We start from the raw sequence: 19,077 nt of genomic DNA, 5'->3' as shown, positions 1-19,077 counted from the left end.
TCCAGTCGCGTTATTTCTACAAAGCAATATTTACCGAGAGAATGGCAGGCGTAAGAGCACACCACTGAACACCCCACCACTTGAACAAGGGGAAGTCCACCAGCCGATCCGAAATCATGCAGCGGATGTCATTGAAGAATCGCCGTACGCCGTACAACCAGCCCAGGCCAATGCACTCGCACAGGCCGAAGATCAGCAGGGCAAAGTCGGCGGCATATTTGTCCATCAGGATCACCCAATAATTACCAGCCTGTAATCCGTGAAAGAAGAAAAAATTTTTTTAAATGCCTCGTCATTTTCTCACGGCCTCGAAACTTTACTAAAAAACCTCAGAGTCCGAGAGAAACGAAGGCACTCCAAAAAGTCTGTTACATTAGAATTGGCCATAACACATTTGTGACCCGCTCTGTAAAATGAGTCACAAATCTCCCGAGCTATTTTTGAGTTTTACTTTGTATTTGATTGGGGAATTTGAGCTTTTCCTTTTGATGTGTCCCTCAGTTTGGTACAATAAAATGGATGTTATGTAGATGTTAAATTGTTAAAAATGATTGCTATTGATTAAACACTGTGCAACATTCTCTCAAAGGCCTTCAACTCCAAAGTGGCTCTGACGAAATGTGACTCATTTTCACTGAGCAGGTCACATTTCGATTTGTTGGCAAATAAAAAAGATGTATGATCGGACACCACAAAATGAGTCATAAGACCTTTTCTTTTCGGCAATATCATTTTAGTTTGCCTTAAAAAGAGGAAACTGGGCTCTATGTATCCCTCAGTCTGGCACCCCGATGAAAATGGACATTATAAGGAAGAGAATATTGAGGGCTCCGACTGATTTTCACTTTGTGAGATTCTTTCCAAGACCTTCAACTCCAACGGGGCTGAGGCAACTAGTGACTCCTATTAGGTTGGGTCAAGTAATACATACTGTCCCAGGGGTAAGAAGACGTTGAAACTCACCTGAGTCACACAGTTCAGGCCCACAAGGAAACCCAGCGTGGAGTACATGGCAAGAACCCAGAATTTTCTCGATCGCAGATAGCGGGGGAACTCATCCACGATGGACGTGACCACAGTCTCCACAATGCAAAGCTGCAAGAAGTAAAACACGTCCGAGAATGTTTGAATATCAAATTGGGACGTCGCCGTCGGCCCTTTAAGGCTCTGATCAAAGTGCCCATACCACTGAGTGAGTACTTACATCTTCCAAATCAAAAGAAAAGAAAACCAAATATCATAACACAGGGTTGTGATTAGTTTCGGCACATCCAACCTTTGTTTGCGCCAAGGGCATTCCAACATGACAGATGACAGTAGAGCTCTTTGACACTGACAACAGTGCTTGTGAAACTTTGTTATCACTTCAACTAACAAATTGGCTGGTTACATTCAAGGTTGGATGTGTAATTTCAAAGACCAAATTTCCATCTTTGGAAAAATCACAACTACACAACGAAGCGCACACTCTGTGCAGATGCTCCTTAAAACAAAACAACAAAGAAAGGGTTAAAAACAACTTACACGTGTAAGGTCCCACGCATGCCCGCACAATGGACCATAACCTACCTTCACCCGTACTTTGAACGGGTTCCAGCGTCCAGCACCCCCTCCGTCCAACACTCTGAATAGGGACTAGACTGACTACAACCTCAAAACAAAACCTGTTGGCTAACTTTTCCGCAGCCAATGGAAGTTTGTATTCCTTGTCAGTGTTTTTTAATGCACAGTCCAATAGACTTTGGATAATTTCCAACTCTCACTTTGTAAGACTGCAAAAGCTGCAGCAAGACAGCGGCCCACAAGTTACTTCACCAAACATGCTCCTTAAAACGTTAGACGCCGTATTTCAGGTGCCAACAAGTCCCGTTTCGCGACTGTACCCAGTGGGGTCAATGGCAGCCCCCCTCAGGCCACCTTCACACCACAGCAAGTCCCTCTCATTTACCTGGCTTCCTAGCCCCAGCGTGAGAAGCATGAAAAAGAACAATAAAGACCAGAGCGGGGATATTGGTAGTCGTGCTACAGCTTCCGGATAGGCGATGAAAGCCAGGCCGAACTCTGGAAAGTGTAAAACGGAAAAGGGGCGATATATTGCCGTTAATACTCCATAGTCATGTACCGGCGTGCGTGTGTGTGTCACATACAAGGCACCCCTGTTACAATCCAGAGGGTTTCGGTGGGTTAGTCGGGCGGGGCAGAGTTTGAAATGGGGAGAGAGAAAGGAGAGGCATAGCGTACCTTCCTGTACAACTTCCGAGACGGGAACCTTGAGTTCGTAGGCCATGTTGCCCATGATAGAGAAGATGACAAAGCCGGCAAAGATGCTGGTGGCACAATTGATTACTGGCACAATCATGGCATCCCTGAGGTAGCACAAAAATCAAAACGAGAAATAGCGTCCATCAGCGTAACCTGACAGCTGAAAACTGATCAGCTTAGGAACCTTATTTGAAAAGGAATAATTCACGTACGTGCACATACGTGTCTGTGGGAAACCTCACAACGAGAAGAGCCCCCTCTGCCAGTAGAAAAGATGGCAGTTGTGTTTGAATATGGTTTTTCTACTTCGGCATCACCTTTTTGAGCAAGTTCTCCCACTAAAGTCAGCGAGCTCTTTTGCATGCTTGCCGTCGGAAAGTCAGGCGGCTCTGATGACAAAACTTAGTTCACTTTGTTGCGCCATGAATTTCTATCTTGCATGCAGTGCCAAGGAAAACTGTTTCCACAAAGTATAATACAAAAATTTTTTAAGCCTGGCAACCAACGTCCGAGGCATCTTGGGCCCACCTTCAACTGAAAGCAGACGGAGTCACGTGGAAGTTTTGGTTGCAGAATGGAATCATTCTCCAAATTGCTTACCTGAAACAGTTGTTGTGAAATTTGTTGTAGGACGACAATGTGATCAGACCACCCCAGGAAGCACTGAGCGAGTAGAAGATCTGAACGGCGGCATCCTTCCATACCTACGGGGGGAAATCAGCGACACATTTAAAACTGACTTCGATTTAGCTCATGAGTCCACACACTAGACTGTGATCCACAGGCCATCGGGCAGGAACAAGTTGAAGGTGCAATTTACTGCAAATGACTCTAACTGTAACAGACAATTAAGCGCCGACATTCAACTTTTTTTTCAGGTTTTCTCACCTTTTGTTGATGTCCATGTCAGGCATGAAACTTGAACTTTGACAAAAAACTACAAAGGATTCTGCAAAAAACCCACCCATATATCAAAAGAGAACTAACTGAAATACAGCAATGTTTCACACGATGCATTTGGTTTCCTTATCAAAACTCCTTATGTAGACAATGGCCTCTGTATGGTAACTCTACACACCACCACTCCAAAAAGAGTTCTGGTCAAAGCCTGGAAGCAAGCTGCAGACGCACCTTGGGGTGTTTCAGCAGTTCCCAACGAGGTGTGATGAAAAATTTGACTCCCTCCTGGTATCCTTCTAAAGTCACTCCACGGATCAGCAGGATCAAGAGAACCACATAAGGAAAGATGGCCGTAAAATACACAACCTGGGGAGATCAAATAGCAATATTTCAATCACGATAAAATACAGATTCGTAATTCATATCAATGACTAGAATTTAACTCACTTTGGAATTCTGTGCATCGAGGGGTATTTCTTGAAAGGCCAAAATTAAGCCTTTCCATATCGGGCACCATTGCAAAAACCAACCTAGAGTTAAGTGGTTTTCTGAGAGCTCTGTGAACTGCACAAACGAATGTTTCAATCTCTCAACAATTATGCTTCGCTTTATCACAAAAGATTGAAGACACTGGCTCTCTCTGGCCACAATGGGTATTGCATTGTGTGTGTGGCAGGTACGGTCACTAAATGGTCAGGTTATCCCGTTTCTTCAACATTTCCAATTATCGTGAATCTGAATTATTTCGAATTCCAAAAATTCTAGCTTCATGTTTAACCTTTGTTCAGTGCCTATCCCCCCCCCAGAACACTTCAATAGTACAGACCAACGGTTACTTGACAAATGTTCTGCTTCATCAACACAGCCTGGTACTTCTCATTCCCTACCTTGCCTGATGACTTGACGCCTTTGGCCAAGCAGACGAACACCAGGACCCAGGCTAGCAGCAGGCAGAGTGCCAGCTCCCAGATCACGTAGCCAGACTTAAAGATGTCTCCGGAATCGTGCAAGACTCCCTGCCTGCAGACCAACAGAGAGGAGGGAGAGGACACGTTATTAACTGTGCAATGACAGAAAGCTACGTTTAAGCACACAAGTTGTAATTTAACATTACTAGGCATGTCCTCTGCTCTTTGGTCCTCAAAAACAAAAACTAGGAACACAGAATCTGAATTTTTCACCCTATCTGATAAAAATGAGGAAGTGGACGGAGCTTGAAAGAAATCAGTGGGAACTGTCAATGCGTAAGTAAAAATATGCATTTTTCAGCATGAAATCAAACTGAGCGTGACATCAAAGGAAGAGCTCTCTCAGAACAGCACAAAGAAAGGAAGTGAAAATGTCCCTGAGATATGGTCAAATTCAAAGTTGAATATCAGGGTCATTGTTATGCATCACCAAGCAAAGAAAATATTTGCCTAGAAGAAGTATATTAATGGCCAAAATGTCACGTATTAAAGACTAAATTTGCAGTGACCGGTTTATGTCTCATCTGTGTTCAGTGCATGGGTTTCCTAAGCAGTCATTCAATGCTTGGCAGCTCCAGTGACCTTTGCCCTGGATGATGAATGACTCGACCTGCTGTTCTCCCTGCTCGTCAACCCACCTGTAGTACTCCTCGCTGGGTGGGACGCGCATGTTGTACAGAGGGTCCTTGTAATTGGAGATGTTGCCGTCCGCTGTCACGTTGTACTGGTTCAGCTCGGCTGTGGTCATGTTGGCGATGCTGATGCACTCGTTCTCGACTGTCACAATGCCACCATGCTCCAGACACTCGTTGACCAGGGTGCTGCAGAACTCCGAGTTCCACTGGTGGTTGCAGCCCACCCAGGGCAGCGTGGTGGTCATGGACTTGACAATGTAGAAGATAGTGTAGCAGATGATCACGTTGTAGTAGATGGCCACCAACGCCGACACAATGACCATACCATAGCCGACACCTGAAAAACAAGTAACTGAGCATCTTCACCTGTTGGTATATACATGTGTGCTACAATCAAACTGGATGGCTGACTTCTGCCAAGTTCACTGGTTGGCTGGTCAGACAACAGACAACGACAGACTACAGAATACCTTTTGGCTAAAGACACCGCAGGCATCTTCACCACTTAAAAAAAAAAGCCTCGCAAATGACCACCTCGAAATGTCTTTACAAACCACAGAAGGCAGGGATGCATTCTGCCTCCCTGGAAACTTATGGCTGTGGCTCAAAATTACACATGCCCTTATGAAAGCCACTACCTAGTGGCCGCAAATACTTCCAATAGGCCTTGGGTCACTCCTGACCACAGCCGGATGATTCAAGCACGGCCAAAGGATTATGACGCAGACCCGCACTCACCTCGGAATAGCGGCAGGGCACGCCAGACGCTGATAGGCCCACAGCTGCCATACTGGCCGAAGCTCAGCTCCAAGAAGAAGAGCGGCAGCCCAGCAAAAGTAAGCATGATGCAGTAGGGGATGAGGAAGGCACCTGCAGAGGGGACAAGCAAAGTCAAGGGTCCCTGTAAATGGGATACACTCTTTCGGGCAAGAGACAGGAGGGTGAGAAATCCAGGGACCATCTAGCAGAAAGGCTGGAACAATGACATCAATAAATTCCACCTTTTCCAGGCTTTTAGTACCTTGCAAGTAATGTTTCTCCAAAATGGCAATGATTATGAGAACGCAGCACTTGTGTTTTTTGGACAAAGTGGAAAAATGTCGCAAACCTTGAATGCCCGAACCTCTAAAAATCCAAAATTGCAAAGCAAAAAATCCTGAAAATACCACAGGAATAACTTCAGTTTATAAATGCAGCTTCACTTCCATTCTGTCTGTGTTCAATGCCTCAATAACACAACCCCCTTAAAAAAAAGGTCAGCAAAATTTGACACCGACACAGCACGAACAACTTTGATTTAAATATTTCCTGGATGACATATAAACAGCCGGCACATACCAGGGTATGAGCAATTCTTTACATGTATTTGAAGTGTCTGGTACATTTACGTGACGCATGAAGACGTCCTCTATACAAATCCATAAAAACATACACGTATTTAGGAAGGGCACATTGCTGAATGCTCTTGTAAAGTATGTGACCCCACAGTCACAACCTTTCACATTTCTCAGGCAAAATTCCTGTGGTACATTACCTCTAGGGATACATTGCCATTTCCCAAAATGAAAACAACACAGCCTCCCACTTAATGGAACACGAATCCCAGTTCCTGAAAACCATCCCCTCAACTTTAAACAAACTGATCCTTATTTTTAAAACACATTATATTGTATCTCTTACATTTGAATGGAATCCTAAATTTGGAATTTTAACTGGTTACATCACGATCTTGCGACGATTCACTGCATACCAGTCTTTATCACTTGTTTGCCCCAATGTGCACAGCACTCTTTGAAAAAGGACTCAGATTTTTTTTTTCAATGTAGCTTTTCTACACCACAAAACATAACGAGCATCTGTGGAATTTCGGCCCATTGTGAATCCATTGCAGTAGCCAGTGTTAGGCATTCAAGGACCTGCTTAAAAGGAGAACTCTTCAGAAATCCGGGGGGGAGGGGAATGGAAAGCAGGTGAATGAATCTGGAACAAAATGTACGACGCTCAGAATAGCCAGTATACCAGTTGGTTACTCAACCGTGTCATCGCCCACTCAACTACCCTCTCATCACCCACGCACTACCTTATCTATCCATGGGTAAGTGGAAGCTGATCTGTCTAAAGGCGTGTTTCCATTGGACTTTTTCTTCAACGGTCACGCAGAAACTTACCATGACATTCCTTCATGTCCATCTACCACGCATTCCCACATGGACTTTTTTTTACCATAATTGGAAGTTTATTTGCTGTGTTAGGCCTAATAAGACCAGCTGATTACATTGCCTGCACTGCACAAATCATGACAAAATCGGCAAAATCTGACAAAAAAATGACAAAATCAGACGAATTCGGTCAAATCTGCCACAAATGAGATGAACCTGTACAGTTAAGCCCCGTACACAATGTGTGTAAAGCTTTATCCGAGCACGCTTCACTGTGTGTGCGTGGCATGCTGTTGTACTGTACACACAGAGCTGGAGACTGGGAACCATACAACCACTTTTGCGTGCCCGCTGTCAATCTCAGTGTAGGCAGTAGTCCCATTGGACTGTTTTGCGCACCTGCTAACTTACTGTGGCTCGTGGAAATCTTCGGCCTGTTAATTTTACATTGCGATAAGTTGACAGGGACGGTAGTGTACTGTGTGTTCCCACTGGATTAAATTTTGTAATTCTACAGGAAAGTCACGGTAAGTTAACCAAAAAAAAAAAGTCCAATGGGAACACAGCTTAACTTCAAAGGACACGGAAAACTCACACAGCTCACATACATGTAGTCCCAGCACAGTTGGTGGTAATTTTTTCTTCAAAAAAACAAACAAATACAAAAGAATCCCCCATAAAAACTTCCCAGAAAATAGAGATGGTTGGCTTCCAAAAAGCAGGAATTTCAAGCCACTGCAGTGATTTCACCATGCAGGCTGATGCAGCTGATATTCATATCCTCCAATAGTTGATTAGCAATACGAATGACCTTACACGCCTATCTATTAAGGTTGTGCACTCATTTCTTTAGTAACATGTGCACCACTAAAAAGGTTAGACATTGAAACGAGGGAAATTACACTCAGTAATTCTGAAATACTACGCAAGAAATTACAACAGCCATACTTTTCATGTAATGCTTACATGGCACGGTTCATGAAATGAAAAACAGAATCAATGTTCACGAATGTAGCTCTAAAAAGGTTGCGACAGAAACTTGTCAGGGAATGCCAACTGGAACTTTTTCCTCCCTTGGCGTGAAACCATAATATGAGGTATGAACAATGTAGCTCTTGAGTCTTAAAGGCAGCATGCATGTACCTATGCATGTCCCTTTGGCAAACACAATTAATGCCAACATATGTTACTAAATACAGTTACAGTACATGTAAATGAACATGTACTGTGTTGCCAAGGATGGCGTTCAGTGTGTGCATATTCACATGAAGGCCTACATTGTGTCTGCACTTCCACTTGTGTCCCCAAAAATCTTTTGTCCAACAACCATTTCGGAGAACTCATTCCAAGAAGAAAAGTACACACATTGCGCGCCTACACCCGCATCCCAATATATATAACACAACCAAAGTCAACAAAAGACTAGCCGATTTATTGATTTTTGTATTGATGACGAGTACTCTCCCGCCAAAAGGACATAATCAGTCCCACCATTTGGAGGAAGGCCAAACATCCAGTGATAGCCCCTGCCATGTTGTGCGTTACAGCCTTGGATGGGTCGCTGGCCCCTAGCCCGGAATGCGTTATGCAACCCTATGGCAACAGGACCAGACAACAGGACCAGACAACTATGTGCTTTTGTTACCAAACACTTTCCATTCCCTGATCTCGCCCTGAAATTTCCTCTCTCTCTCTAATCCTATTGACCAACGCCCCATTGGTTCAGTGTCCAGGCGTACAACAGAGACATGTATAGAGAGCGTGAGTGACTTGCCAAATAAAAGCTCCCAATTAGGCCCCTCGCAAAGACGCTCTCTTGTTGCTTGTCATTTGCACATCAATACGCTGAAAGGCTATGATTAGTGGACATTGAGTTACTAAAAAGCGCCTTCTGTGAAGTTGAAGGGGCACCACATTCCAGAGTCTACATTCAGACTCGAAAGGGGGGGGGAGACTTATGTGAACACCTACAGGCACACTACTGCTGGAGACTGTATGCCTGGTAGACTAGACCCACCAAGTCGCTTTTAGAAGAGGTTTTGGCAATCTCATGCAGGTGCTGCCTATGGCTGAATATGGTTGATCAGAATTAGAAGCCATAACTGGGGCGGCATCACGCTCGTGGACAGGTGGTACACACACGTAACATGCCTCTTCGAACAAGACGATGCTTTGATTAGCAAAAATCATGCACACCTCAAAAAATCAATGCAAAGTATGCACACACTGTGTATACTGCAGTAATGTCTCCTTCAATCAGTGATCAGTTTACATTTACATATATGCGAGACAAGCTGGATTTTTATCCTATGCCTTCCTGGGCTAAAAATGGATAAAGAAATGAGAAAAAGTGATGCAAGATTTTCCGTAAAATTTGCAAGACCCTCTAGGAGAAATTTAAGTTCCGGAGAAATGAAAACGAAGCAACAAATAAATATAAACTGTCACTGCTCAAAATGTTCTCATTTAACTCGAAAAACTTTAACAAAACAACCCCCCCCCCAAAAAAAGACGGCTCCTATTTGAATTTGTAAACAATGCGTGAATATGGGTGCATACAAACATTCTAACACCTGGTGGCATCATCAATCCATGAACTTGTAAAGTACAATGCAATACACACATGTATGTTTCAACACTCTACGGTATATTTGATAACCACATCAGTCATTTGTGCCCGCGTAATGTGCATCATTTATGTCATTGTTTACACTAACACAAGCAAAAACTTTTTAAAAAAGGAAACTTCCAGGTCAATGCAATTTTGCGTTTTGAATCTTCTTTGCTTCAACAAGTTAAAACGTTTCTTTTTCTGATCAGATCTGACCATTCAATGCCATCACAGCTGGGGGTAGATATACATGTACTCTCAGTTGCCAGATGAAAAGGAGAGGGGGACAATCCCACTGCTTAACCTTGTCATGGCAATGAAGCCGCATCCATTCATCAGCAAGGGACCAACCGTGCACATATGTCCTAACCAATGCCCGTGACCATCTCACTTTATCAAGTGTTTTCTAAGGGCAGAGCAAAAGGCCAATTTAAAGAGACCCACTCCAATTCACTTGGATATTTTCCAAATGGGATTTATTAGAAGATCAATATTAAAAGTATCACATGATGCTGTCTCCTGCGGTTACAAAGCCTGCCCTTGCGTGACAAGCTCTAGGGTGGCATACGCATTTCTAACTGTCTCCTAAATGTACTTGAGATAAGAAGTTTTTTAAAAAAAATTACTTCTTGGAATCTCTTGGCCTTGAACTAACCCTAATTCTGCCGGCACCTGAAAAGGGCTCATTACTTAGATTTCCCACCGAGTTTCAAGATCAAAATAATAAGCCAGGAGGGCAAACTTATGGCCACAATTCCCAGGGCTGGTAACAAATCCAAGATCAAGCCAATCTGGCCCGTTTATGAAAGCTGTGAAAGCTGCTCTTCTCTTTTGGCAAATTGTAAGTTTGGTCGATTGACACTCAAAAAGCACTGATGTATAGGAAAATCACCTGCATACATGTAGCTGGCTCTCGAATGACAACCCTAGATTGATCGAGAATACGTGCTTTTAAAGCTTGTGCAGTCCCATTAAATTTTTCCCCATCAAACTTTTCCAAGATGCTGTACCAATTTTTCAGAAACTCTGAATATAAAATTCTAGTACAATTTTTCTTAAGCATCCTCTGTCATGAGGTAGAATGCACATCTGTGTATTTTCAATTTGAAGCTGATGAGCGTACAAGTTACATACATACGTGCCACACGTGTCAGTGTGACATATTTGTACCAAGGAGGCACAGCCTTTTGTCTAAATACTACACACTTCCTCCATCCTTGTACACTTCCTCAAATGTTTACATGTTCACCAGGTTAAATAGAAATTTCCTTGTTTTGTGACTGGAAACGCATGCATACCTGCATTTACTTGTGTTCTATTGCATGACTAGAAAACACTGACGTGTGTACCAGGTTTGACCTCTTCAAAATAAGTCATGGTACCAGCACTTCCCGGAATAGAGAGACACTTTCATTACTTCAGCGGAAGTGAACGCTTTCCCAACTCCCAATGCATGGGGTTTGAATAACACGGATAATATTCAGTTTCTGTCCAACACTAAGCTCTCTCTATTCGCAAATATCTGTGCACACAGAGTATTGTGTACATTGACGGGAATACTCGTACCTCATCAAAATTTCTCATGTTCTCCATTTCGATTGTTATGTAAGATACAGTATCGTAACTGTTCCCACTCATTTTTGCATTTTCAACGTTGTGTAACTTTACACCGGTAGGACCTTATGTCTACCTTAAAGATGAGGAAAAATATCTTCAGGACTTCCCAGGGAAAACGGGTAAAAAATGCTATCCATTTTCATTTTGCATGTAGATTCCCCCCCCCTGATTTCACTGGATACATATAGAGTGCATTCAATCATCGCCTGTCAATTTGCTAACAGAGTTTTTTGACAGCTATGGGTCTGCATATAGAATAAAATCATCGGCTACTCAAATCTGATGGCTCTAAGGGATTTGTGGGTCCTTCATAAATATTTAAGGCCACAAAATAATCACTAGAAGAAAACGCAGGTGAAATTCAGATTCAAAGGAAATCTTTCACAAGTTTATGCAAATCTTCCATCACAACTGATGGATATCTTTCAATGGGACTGTCATGTGATAATGTGGAAAAAAATTGGATTATGATTTAGTGACTCAAATATTTGGATCCGAAAAATGAGAATGAGGAAAGTTCTGCTTCCAACTGAGCCACGCTGAATTTGGGGCTCCCCACTTTAACGTTGTTCATGTTCATGTGCCCACAATGACATGAATCTCATTCCCATGTCTGCTTGAATGCATCCTTCACTAACTAAAACAAAGCCTGCGCATAACAGCATGCCACGTGCATGTAGGCCTACATGCACATGTACATTTGCAAGAGCCTCGCAAAATATGCAGTCAATGAGCAGACGCACTCCAAACAAGGACATGACCCACTCTGTGACGACAGCCGGGTTCACCCCACACTGAACCTGGGGGGGTTGGTGTCAGTGAGCATTCTCATTTGTTACTCGTAGTCGGGGCAGAGAACGGAGGTATTAAAAAAGATCATGTGACGTACATGCACACTGTGGAAGGGCAGGCAACCTGATGTACATGTACGTATACATGTTCGCATGGACCAAGCCAGTCATTCTTCCAGCTAGCCTGGGAGCTGATGTTGTAATTCAACACCTCGGAGTCCCTATGGGACACTAAACGCAACAGACCATTTTGCTCTCAACATCCTGTCCGAGCTGATGGGTTGGGCTGACCTACATTATGGGAGGAAATTATACCTTCTAGATTATGCAGAACAGGAAGCATCTTTCTTGAACTGTTAAACTAGACCAACACTTACAGCCCCAAAGCAAGGAAATGGGTGACTGATAAAACATCAAATGCAATCATCATCATTTTTATCACCAACTAATCTACATTTTTGAATTGTTGGACCTATAATGCAAGTGCTGATTTTTTTTCCTTTTTCCTGGCAACATCCTCTTTGTGTATATTAATACGTAAGATTTGTAAAATATTTATGCAAGATGGAAATCACAATACTAATTTGTTTCCAGTCTGTCACAATAGACAGATCATGATATGAACCTTTCAACTTGGCAGCTAGACATATCATTCTTACATTTCAAACAACCATCAATTACCGAGGATGAAAAATACCACATCAAGAACGCCCCCCCTGAAAAAAAATGCTTCGAAAACTTTTCAAAGATTTTAAAGAACAAACCACAAAAAAGATACATTTCAACAGCTAAAGAGCACAATTATTATTTTTTTCAGTTCAACTGGGCATGGAATGACACTTCCAATCTCTTGAGGAATCTTCTCCAACAGGAAGCCTTGTTGGTTTCCCTCGATGAGCTCTTCCTGCTCGGGTGAAACATCAGAGTTCAAAAGGACATATGTTCCCTGAAGGTCCTGGACCAGGCATCAAACAAGCGAGTCACTGTGCATGTAGTAAGGAACTCTGATACCTAGCCAAATCTGAAAACCTGTCCTTTGTCAACTGAATTAAGTCCATCAAATCTTTTTGGAATTTCAAGGGGGTGGAGAACCATAAAGCAGCACAGGTGTCATTTCTACGAGAGAATCAAATAATTCAGGTTTTGGCAAGTACATTTATACTGGCAATCACCGTATCTATGTCTCTGTATTAATTTAAGAGAAAGTTTTCAGTCTGTATGACCACCATTTCCAAATTATGCAGTTTCATGAATTCTTTTTGTCAAAATATCAATATCCATGGCCCATTCGGGGTCAAGTATGAAAAAAGCAGATAGAGTTCTCTCTCGATTTCTTCAGTTCTCTTAATTTCTTGATTTTCTTTTCCGTTGGAAACTTGACTGGTCGCATATACTGGTACCTTTAACGCTTAATGCAACAGCTAGATTATCATGCGCGCCAGTTCCTTTCTAAACTGAATTATCTCTCCAGCCTGCTAGGATGGATTGAGATAATGATCGCTAGCGGATACTTAGAAGTCGGCAAGCATCGTGTCAGCTATTCATTGCAGCATTAACCCTGATCTCCGGTAGAGTGCACAGAGCCGCATGGGATTTGATGAGCTTGCTTATTATGCGGAACGAAATTAACATATCAGTAGACAGCATGCTGATGCTCCTACTGAGAGCAGTTCCAAATTACTCAACAGTTGGTGAAAATATCAAAGTAACTTTTACTTTCAAAAAGAAAGAGACATTCTGAAACCATTTTGAAATGCAGTATAGGCCTACATGCAGTGGTACAGGTGCATGGGAATAAAATTCACAAGCTTGTTGCAAAGTGCAATATAATTGTCAAACTCTTCTATTCTGCTTGATTCTCTTATTTTCTATTGGCTGCGTCTTCTTTGCACTTGAAATTTTGTAGGGTTTAACTTGGTTTTCTGCCAATTTCCCTTAACAATTGACCGCCCAGTGCCAACAGCCATTCAGATGCCAGCTTTCCAAGGAGCAGAGGTACCAGGGCAGAACCAAACACTAATTGAACTCACAGCTGGATCTTGGGGCATGGGTAGCCGTGACCTCCCCCAAGGTTAGGGTGAAAAGGTAACCTGGTGAAACTAGGACACTCAGTTTTAGTATGCATATGGACTTGTACACTGCTGTACAATGTAGTCTAACTGTTTGGGAATAGGTTTTAATTAAAAAGAAAAAATCTTATTATCTGTGGTCCCTTCTATCGACCTGCCATAGATGATGAAGTCCCCAAGAATTGATGACCAGCATATAGTTAAAACACAATCAGGAAAAAAGAGACCACAGTCGATTCCTGCAATGTGCAGCAAATGTTTTTTTTGGGGGGGGGGATATTTAAACCTCTTACAATGTAATGCAGCTAAAATGAAAGGTGTCGCTTATAATGATTTGTGAAAATCATTAAGTTTCTTTGCCCACTTGTCCCTGATAAAACTAGCGTAGATTTCTATGATGACTCAAGCCTTTGGAGTCTGAGCTGTCCACTATGGATTACGCAATCAAAGCAACGTATAGTAACACAATGCGTATCAAGGGTTCTCAAAGAAACACATGTGCCACACTTTTGTGTAAAACTGTGAACAAGTTCATATATACAAGCACAGGCTTTGCGCTTGGTACATATGTTAAACGTTAAAACAACTAAATGTTTCACACACGCTATGCTCATTTCAGATGTAACGTACCTCCTCCGTTGCTGAAGCATAGGTAAGGGAAACGCCAAACATTGCCGAGCCCTACAGCGTAGCTGACGCAGGACAGCATGAAGTCCAGGTGATTGGACCAGTTGCCCCGCTCCTGGTTCTCATCCATCTTGGAATCAGTCTTGGAATCGGCCTTGGCCTTGACTGGGCTGTCATCTTCATTGACCAAAGCCACATGGTTCTGGAAGAAATGAAATGGGGTACCATGTTAGTGACTTCTTGGATTCACGTGTCCTCAAATCTATATGATGCAAGCAATGGGAGTTACCCCTCCCCTTCCCCCAGTTTCTAGTCAGAGGTTTGTCGATATCTTCAGGATGTCCTGCAGGTTATTTTGGAGATGACATTGTCAGAATAAAACTTCCATTATTTTTACAACTTAACATTAATTTCAAGGCAAAAATTGGATGTCGAGTTTTCAATTGCTGGATCAAGCCAAAACTCTTTCCCCGTCCACACGACTTGTCTTAGCCATTTTAAGGGCTTAGCAACAGAGCAACACGTCACATCACCCTAGAGAAAAATGAGGGGAGGACCTAGGTGTATCACTTAAAATATTTGTCAACACAAAGTAAAATAGTACCAATGCTAAATGACCGAGGACAAATTGCAACTGGGAGGAAAAAGGGAATTTGAAACAAGAAGCAATGGGAGAAAAATGCAAGACCATTTCCCCTCTACGGTGTCATCCGTCAACACACAAGAGAAACAATTTCATGCAATGCAGCAATTTTTGACAAAAATCATTCTTACACAACATAAAATTTTAACAAACGCAGAACCACGTGTGGCCAGGCACAAAAAAACTGTACAGTACATGTAGGTTGAAATCTTTTGCTACAAACACATTTGGGAGCATGCAGCTGGCAACATTTAGCCTCAGCAAGTGAGCACGTCAACGAATAAACTAGGTCTCTCTCCTTTCATCTAGAAATGACATAATCTTCAAAGCCCCGGACACCAATTTCATGCAGTTACATGTACTTTAGCTTTGCAAGAAAATGCAAAATGCAGACAGATTTCAAGGCTTGCTCTGGCACAGCCGTGGACAACCAAATGGGGGAGGGAGGGAGGAAGGAAACAGCACCTCTCGCAGCTTTCTACGGACAACACAAATCAAAATTGACAGCAAAATAAATTGATGTACAACGGGAAAAGATAAGCGGGCAAAGGCGTGCTGATTTGAACGTTTTACCGCAAGCGCTGCCTTGGTTGTGCCGTTTGATGCTCCGTCATCCAAACAATGGCCATCCATGTCTGCTATTTCCTGGCGAGAAGTAAAAAAGTTACCGTGGAGGAAAACAAACCAGAAGTTACGAGAGAGAAAATGAAAATGAGGTTACAAAACTTGTGGCACAATGGAAGAAGCAAGGGGGACGGATAAGGGTTCACATGAAACTGTGTACCTTCCCTTCTGGCTGCATGGACTAGACTAACTGCCTATCTCATGAATACAACTGCTATAATACAACTTTTGTCTAACTTTACTTTAAAAAAAACCGGGTGAGCCAGGTTGCAGGATGATTCTCAGGAGTACCTCAGGGTGACTGCTCTAGCTTTTGTGCTGAACTAGGGCTGCTTCATCTACATGTACACACAACCCCTACTCTCATGCATCAAATGATGCTTCCTAAGAAAAGAACCAGGCTAGTATTCTGTCAGCTTAAAGAATGCTATCCTAAGCAGAGATACACTGGCTGACCCAATCTCGTCTAGGTCAGGCAGGAGGCCGTGCCTCTCTGAACTTCCCAAAATTCCCAAAAGCATTAGGGGGACGAGAGATCTTTAAACAAGCAGACTCGCTGGAGGAAAATATGACTAAACTTTTTCATCTCCTGAAGCAGAGACAGTTGCCACCTTTGTTTTGAGAATTGATCGAATTGTAAATCAACGCTCTGTCAGACAATTTCCTACTTCCATGGTCGGACTGAAAAAATCCACTGGGCAATACAAAGATGACACAATCTTTTTGGATAAGGGTTGATAGACTGGCCTAGATAGCTGAATTCACAAATGCCAATGCTAGGCCAGCTTCCATTCCATTGCTTCGTCATATAATTATATCCAGCATATGGAAAGCTGCTTTGAAAGGCTGGTCTCTGGTAAAGCCATTGAAAAAAGAAGGCGTGCACACATATATGGATACTTAGTCTGCTTGCTGACAGTGCAATTCATTCAGAGTTCACCACAAGGTCTTTCGAAGACCAAAGGGGAGAGAGGAAAATTACACTGTCTGTACCATTTGAGAATGAGGTAAAAAGTTTAAAACTTTTTACGGCTCTCTGTGCATGCAGGAAAAACAAAAGACATCTCTACCCAGGGAGTGTGTAAATGATGCGTGCTCAGTGTTATTAGTCATGTATTAACACATGTATTAAAGGGTAACGTGTAAGTATTTCCCATGAATAAATATGAACTCTAAATTCCTGTGAGGCACAGGCCATATATATTGATCTCGCTTCTATTTTTGGTTTGTTACATGTGCTGATAATTAACTATTCAACCAATAATTGAACAGAAAAATTGCCACTAAATTTAGAGTGGTATCATTCCTACGGCCACTATGAAGGATGTACTGAAATGTAAAAGATACAAGTCCAAAAAGCAAAATCCTGTCAGAGTTATTTTTTTTTTGAGACAGTTATACTGTGAAAGTTTGTTACTATGAGACCTTGGGTATGATCAACAGGTGATAATATTTGCAAAACCACATTTATCGGCCAATTGATTCGTCCAATTTTGAGCACTGTGGTTCTAGTACATGTAGCTAGATTTGACATCCATGAAGAGACTTCCTGGGGTTGTCTGATGGGCAAACCAGCAAAAAGGTTTGTAGTGCCAAAAGCAAAAGGCAACACTCCCCCAAAAGCTAAATAAATAAAAATAATCAGAAACTCTCTAAACAACTAACTTTGTCAGGCAGCGACATCGCTGACAACCCCAACACCACAAAACAGAGGGATTCTACGGTAACATGCTACTAATTTCATCCGACAGATATGACCAATCCAGCTTGACGGGATTTCCCTCCAACAAGTCCACTCTCCCCATCAGCTTCCAATAATATCAAGATGATTTGCCTTCCTGTGAGCTGCCTGCTTACACCAGTGGGGCCTGGCCTCTTGGGACAGATAATTAATCAGGATTTATGCCCTGAAGGTTTTTTGGCTTGCCATACTTCATCACCAATTTAGGATGAATTACTAAGACAGTAGGGAAATCTGGAGTGTATTTATCTCTAGGATAGTTACCAATGAAGGCAAATTGAAAGTTACCAGCTTTTTATGTCGACAAGGAAAGAAAACTCGCTCTTCATGTGCATTACAAAATGGTCGCCACTTTGTATTATGACCAAATGTAGACGGATACATTTTGTTCCAGATTTTCCATCATTCAGGCATGCAATTTGAACTTTGACAGAAACGAAGAAATCAAAAAGTCTTTACAAGACTTTGCACAGTGTTTTTCGACTTTCAATGGCATGAGTGTGAAGCGAAAAACGAGGAAATCAGGTGATCTGAGAAAAACTTACACGCATGATCATTAAGCAAGCACCTACAAACTCAAAATGCGATTGAAATGACTGTGGTCGAATTTTGCTTCTGTGAATTCGTACACCTACATCTTGGCATCCATTCGAGACAAAAGCAGCACAATGTACCAGAACCACTGTATGACTAACAATTTCAGTAAATGGAAACATTTGCGGGCTACCCAAAACTACAGGGAAAACAAGTCGGCCAGGGGCCCCGACTACAGGTGTCCTGCAAGTCTCCCCTTGGCAATATCCTGTCTGCTGCTACTACTACTCCCAGAGGAGCAGAGACCAGGGAACACACAGGTGACCCACATCTCTGGACAGGGCAGACACTTCAGCAAAAACCTGTAATGATAGACAACGCAATTTTTCCTTCAGGTGCTAGCCTAACTTTAGGAGTGGCAAGATTTACCGACCGTTTTTCCTTTTTTGGAAACACACCTTGCAGTTGTTATTAACAAATAGGTACTGAATCAGAGACATGTACGTCAAACTGAACAGGATAAAAAGAAGGCAAGAGGGCGGGTTGGGAGAAACAACATGTACATGTACAGCACAAAAAAAAGTCTGACACCAGGTGCAGCCCCAAAACGGGAACAATGTTTTGGTATCGCAAGGATAGTAACGAACAGCCAGGTGGAAAACCGATTCTAACTCACAATCAGCATGCATCTCACCCTACTGGTTCCAATTTGTTCGGGACAAATACACCTTAATGCAAAGTTGCTTCTCCTCTCACTCTGTGAGCTATTGTTGTTGGCTTCATGCATAAAAGCACACAGGTCGCTTCATAAAAAAAAAAACCTTTTGATATGAAGTACAAATGCATCTACTGTTTAGTTGCCAACTTTGCCCAGAGGAAAGTATTTGAAAGTGTGA

General features: G+C 42.5%; 1 protein-coding gene across 3 annotated transcripts in view; it reads right to left on the bottom strand.

The window, feature by feature from the left end:
- LOC110984355 (sodium- and chloride-dependent glycine transporter 1-like) overlaps positions 1–19,077 on the bottom strand; it is a 36,343-nt gene that overhangs the window by 6,244 nt on the left and 11,022 nt on the right. For 2 of the 3 annotated variants that reach the window (XM_022244486.2, XM_022244487.2), the window contains exons 2-12: positions 15,856–15,927; positions 14,643–14,841; positions 5,504–5,635; positions 4,769–5,102; positions 4,050–4,182; positions 3,394–3,528; positions 2,863–2,966; positions 2,242–2,366; positions 1,949–2,061; positions 964–1,095; positions 35–250 (exon numbers count right to left, since the gene is read on the bottom strand). In XM_022244486.2, the coding sequence (XP_022100178.1) occupies positions 35–250; positions 964–1,095; positions 1,949–2,061; positions 2,242–2,366; positions 2,863–2,966; positions 3,394–3,528; positions 4,050–4,182; positions 4,769–5,102; positions 5,504–5,635; positions 14,643–14,841; positions 15,856–15,927 (1,695 nt within the window). The remainder of the gene's footprint in view (positions 1–34; positions 251–963; positions 1,096–1,948; positions 2,062–2,241; positions 2,367–2,862; positions 2,967–3,393; positions 3,529–4,049; positions 4,183–4,768; positions 5,103–5,503; positions 5,636–14,642; positions 14,842–15,855; positions 15,928–19,077) is intronic. The other variant, XM_022244488.2, reaches the window with a different exon arrangement.

Source organism: Acanthaster planci, linkage group LG12, assembly GCF_054643075.1.
Source record: "Acanthaster planci isolate LZ-2023a linkage group LG12, COTS_SCS, whole genome shotgun sequence".
Lineage (NCBI taxonomy): Eukaryota > Metazoa > Echinodermata > Asteroidea > Valvatida > Acanthasteridae > Acanthaster > Acanthaster planci.
Note: the sequence above shows the minus strand (reverse complement) of the source record. Positions and strands in the feature narration are given on the sequence as shown.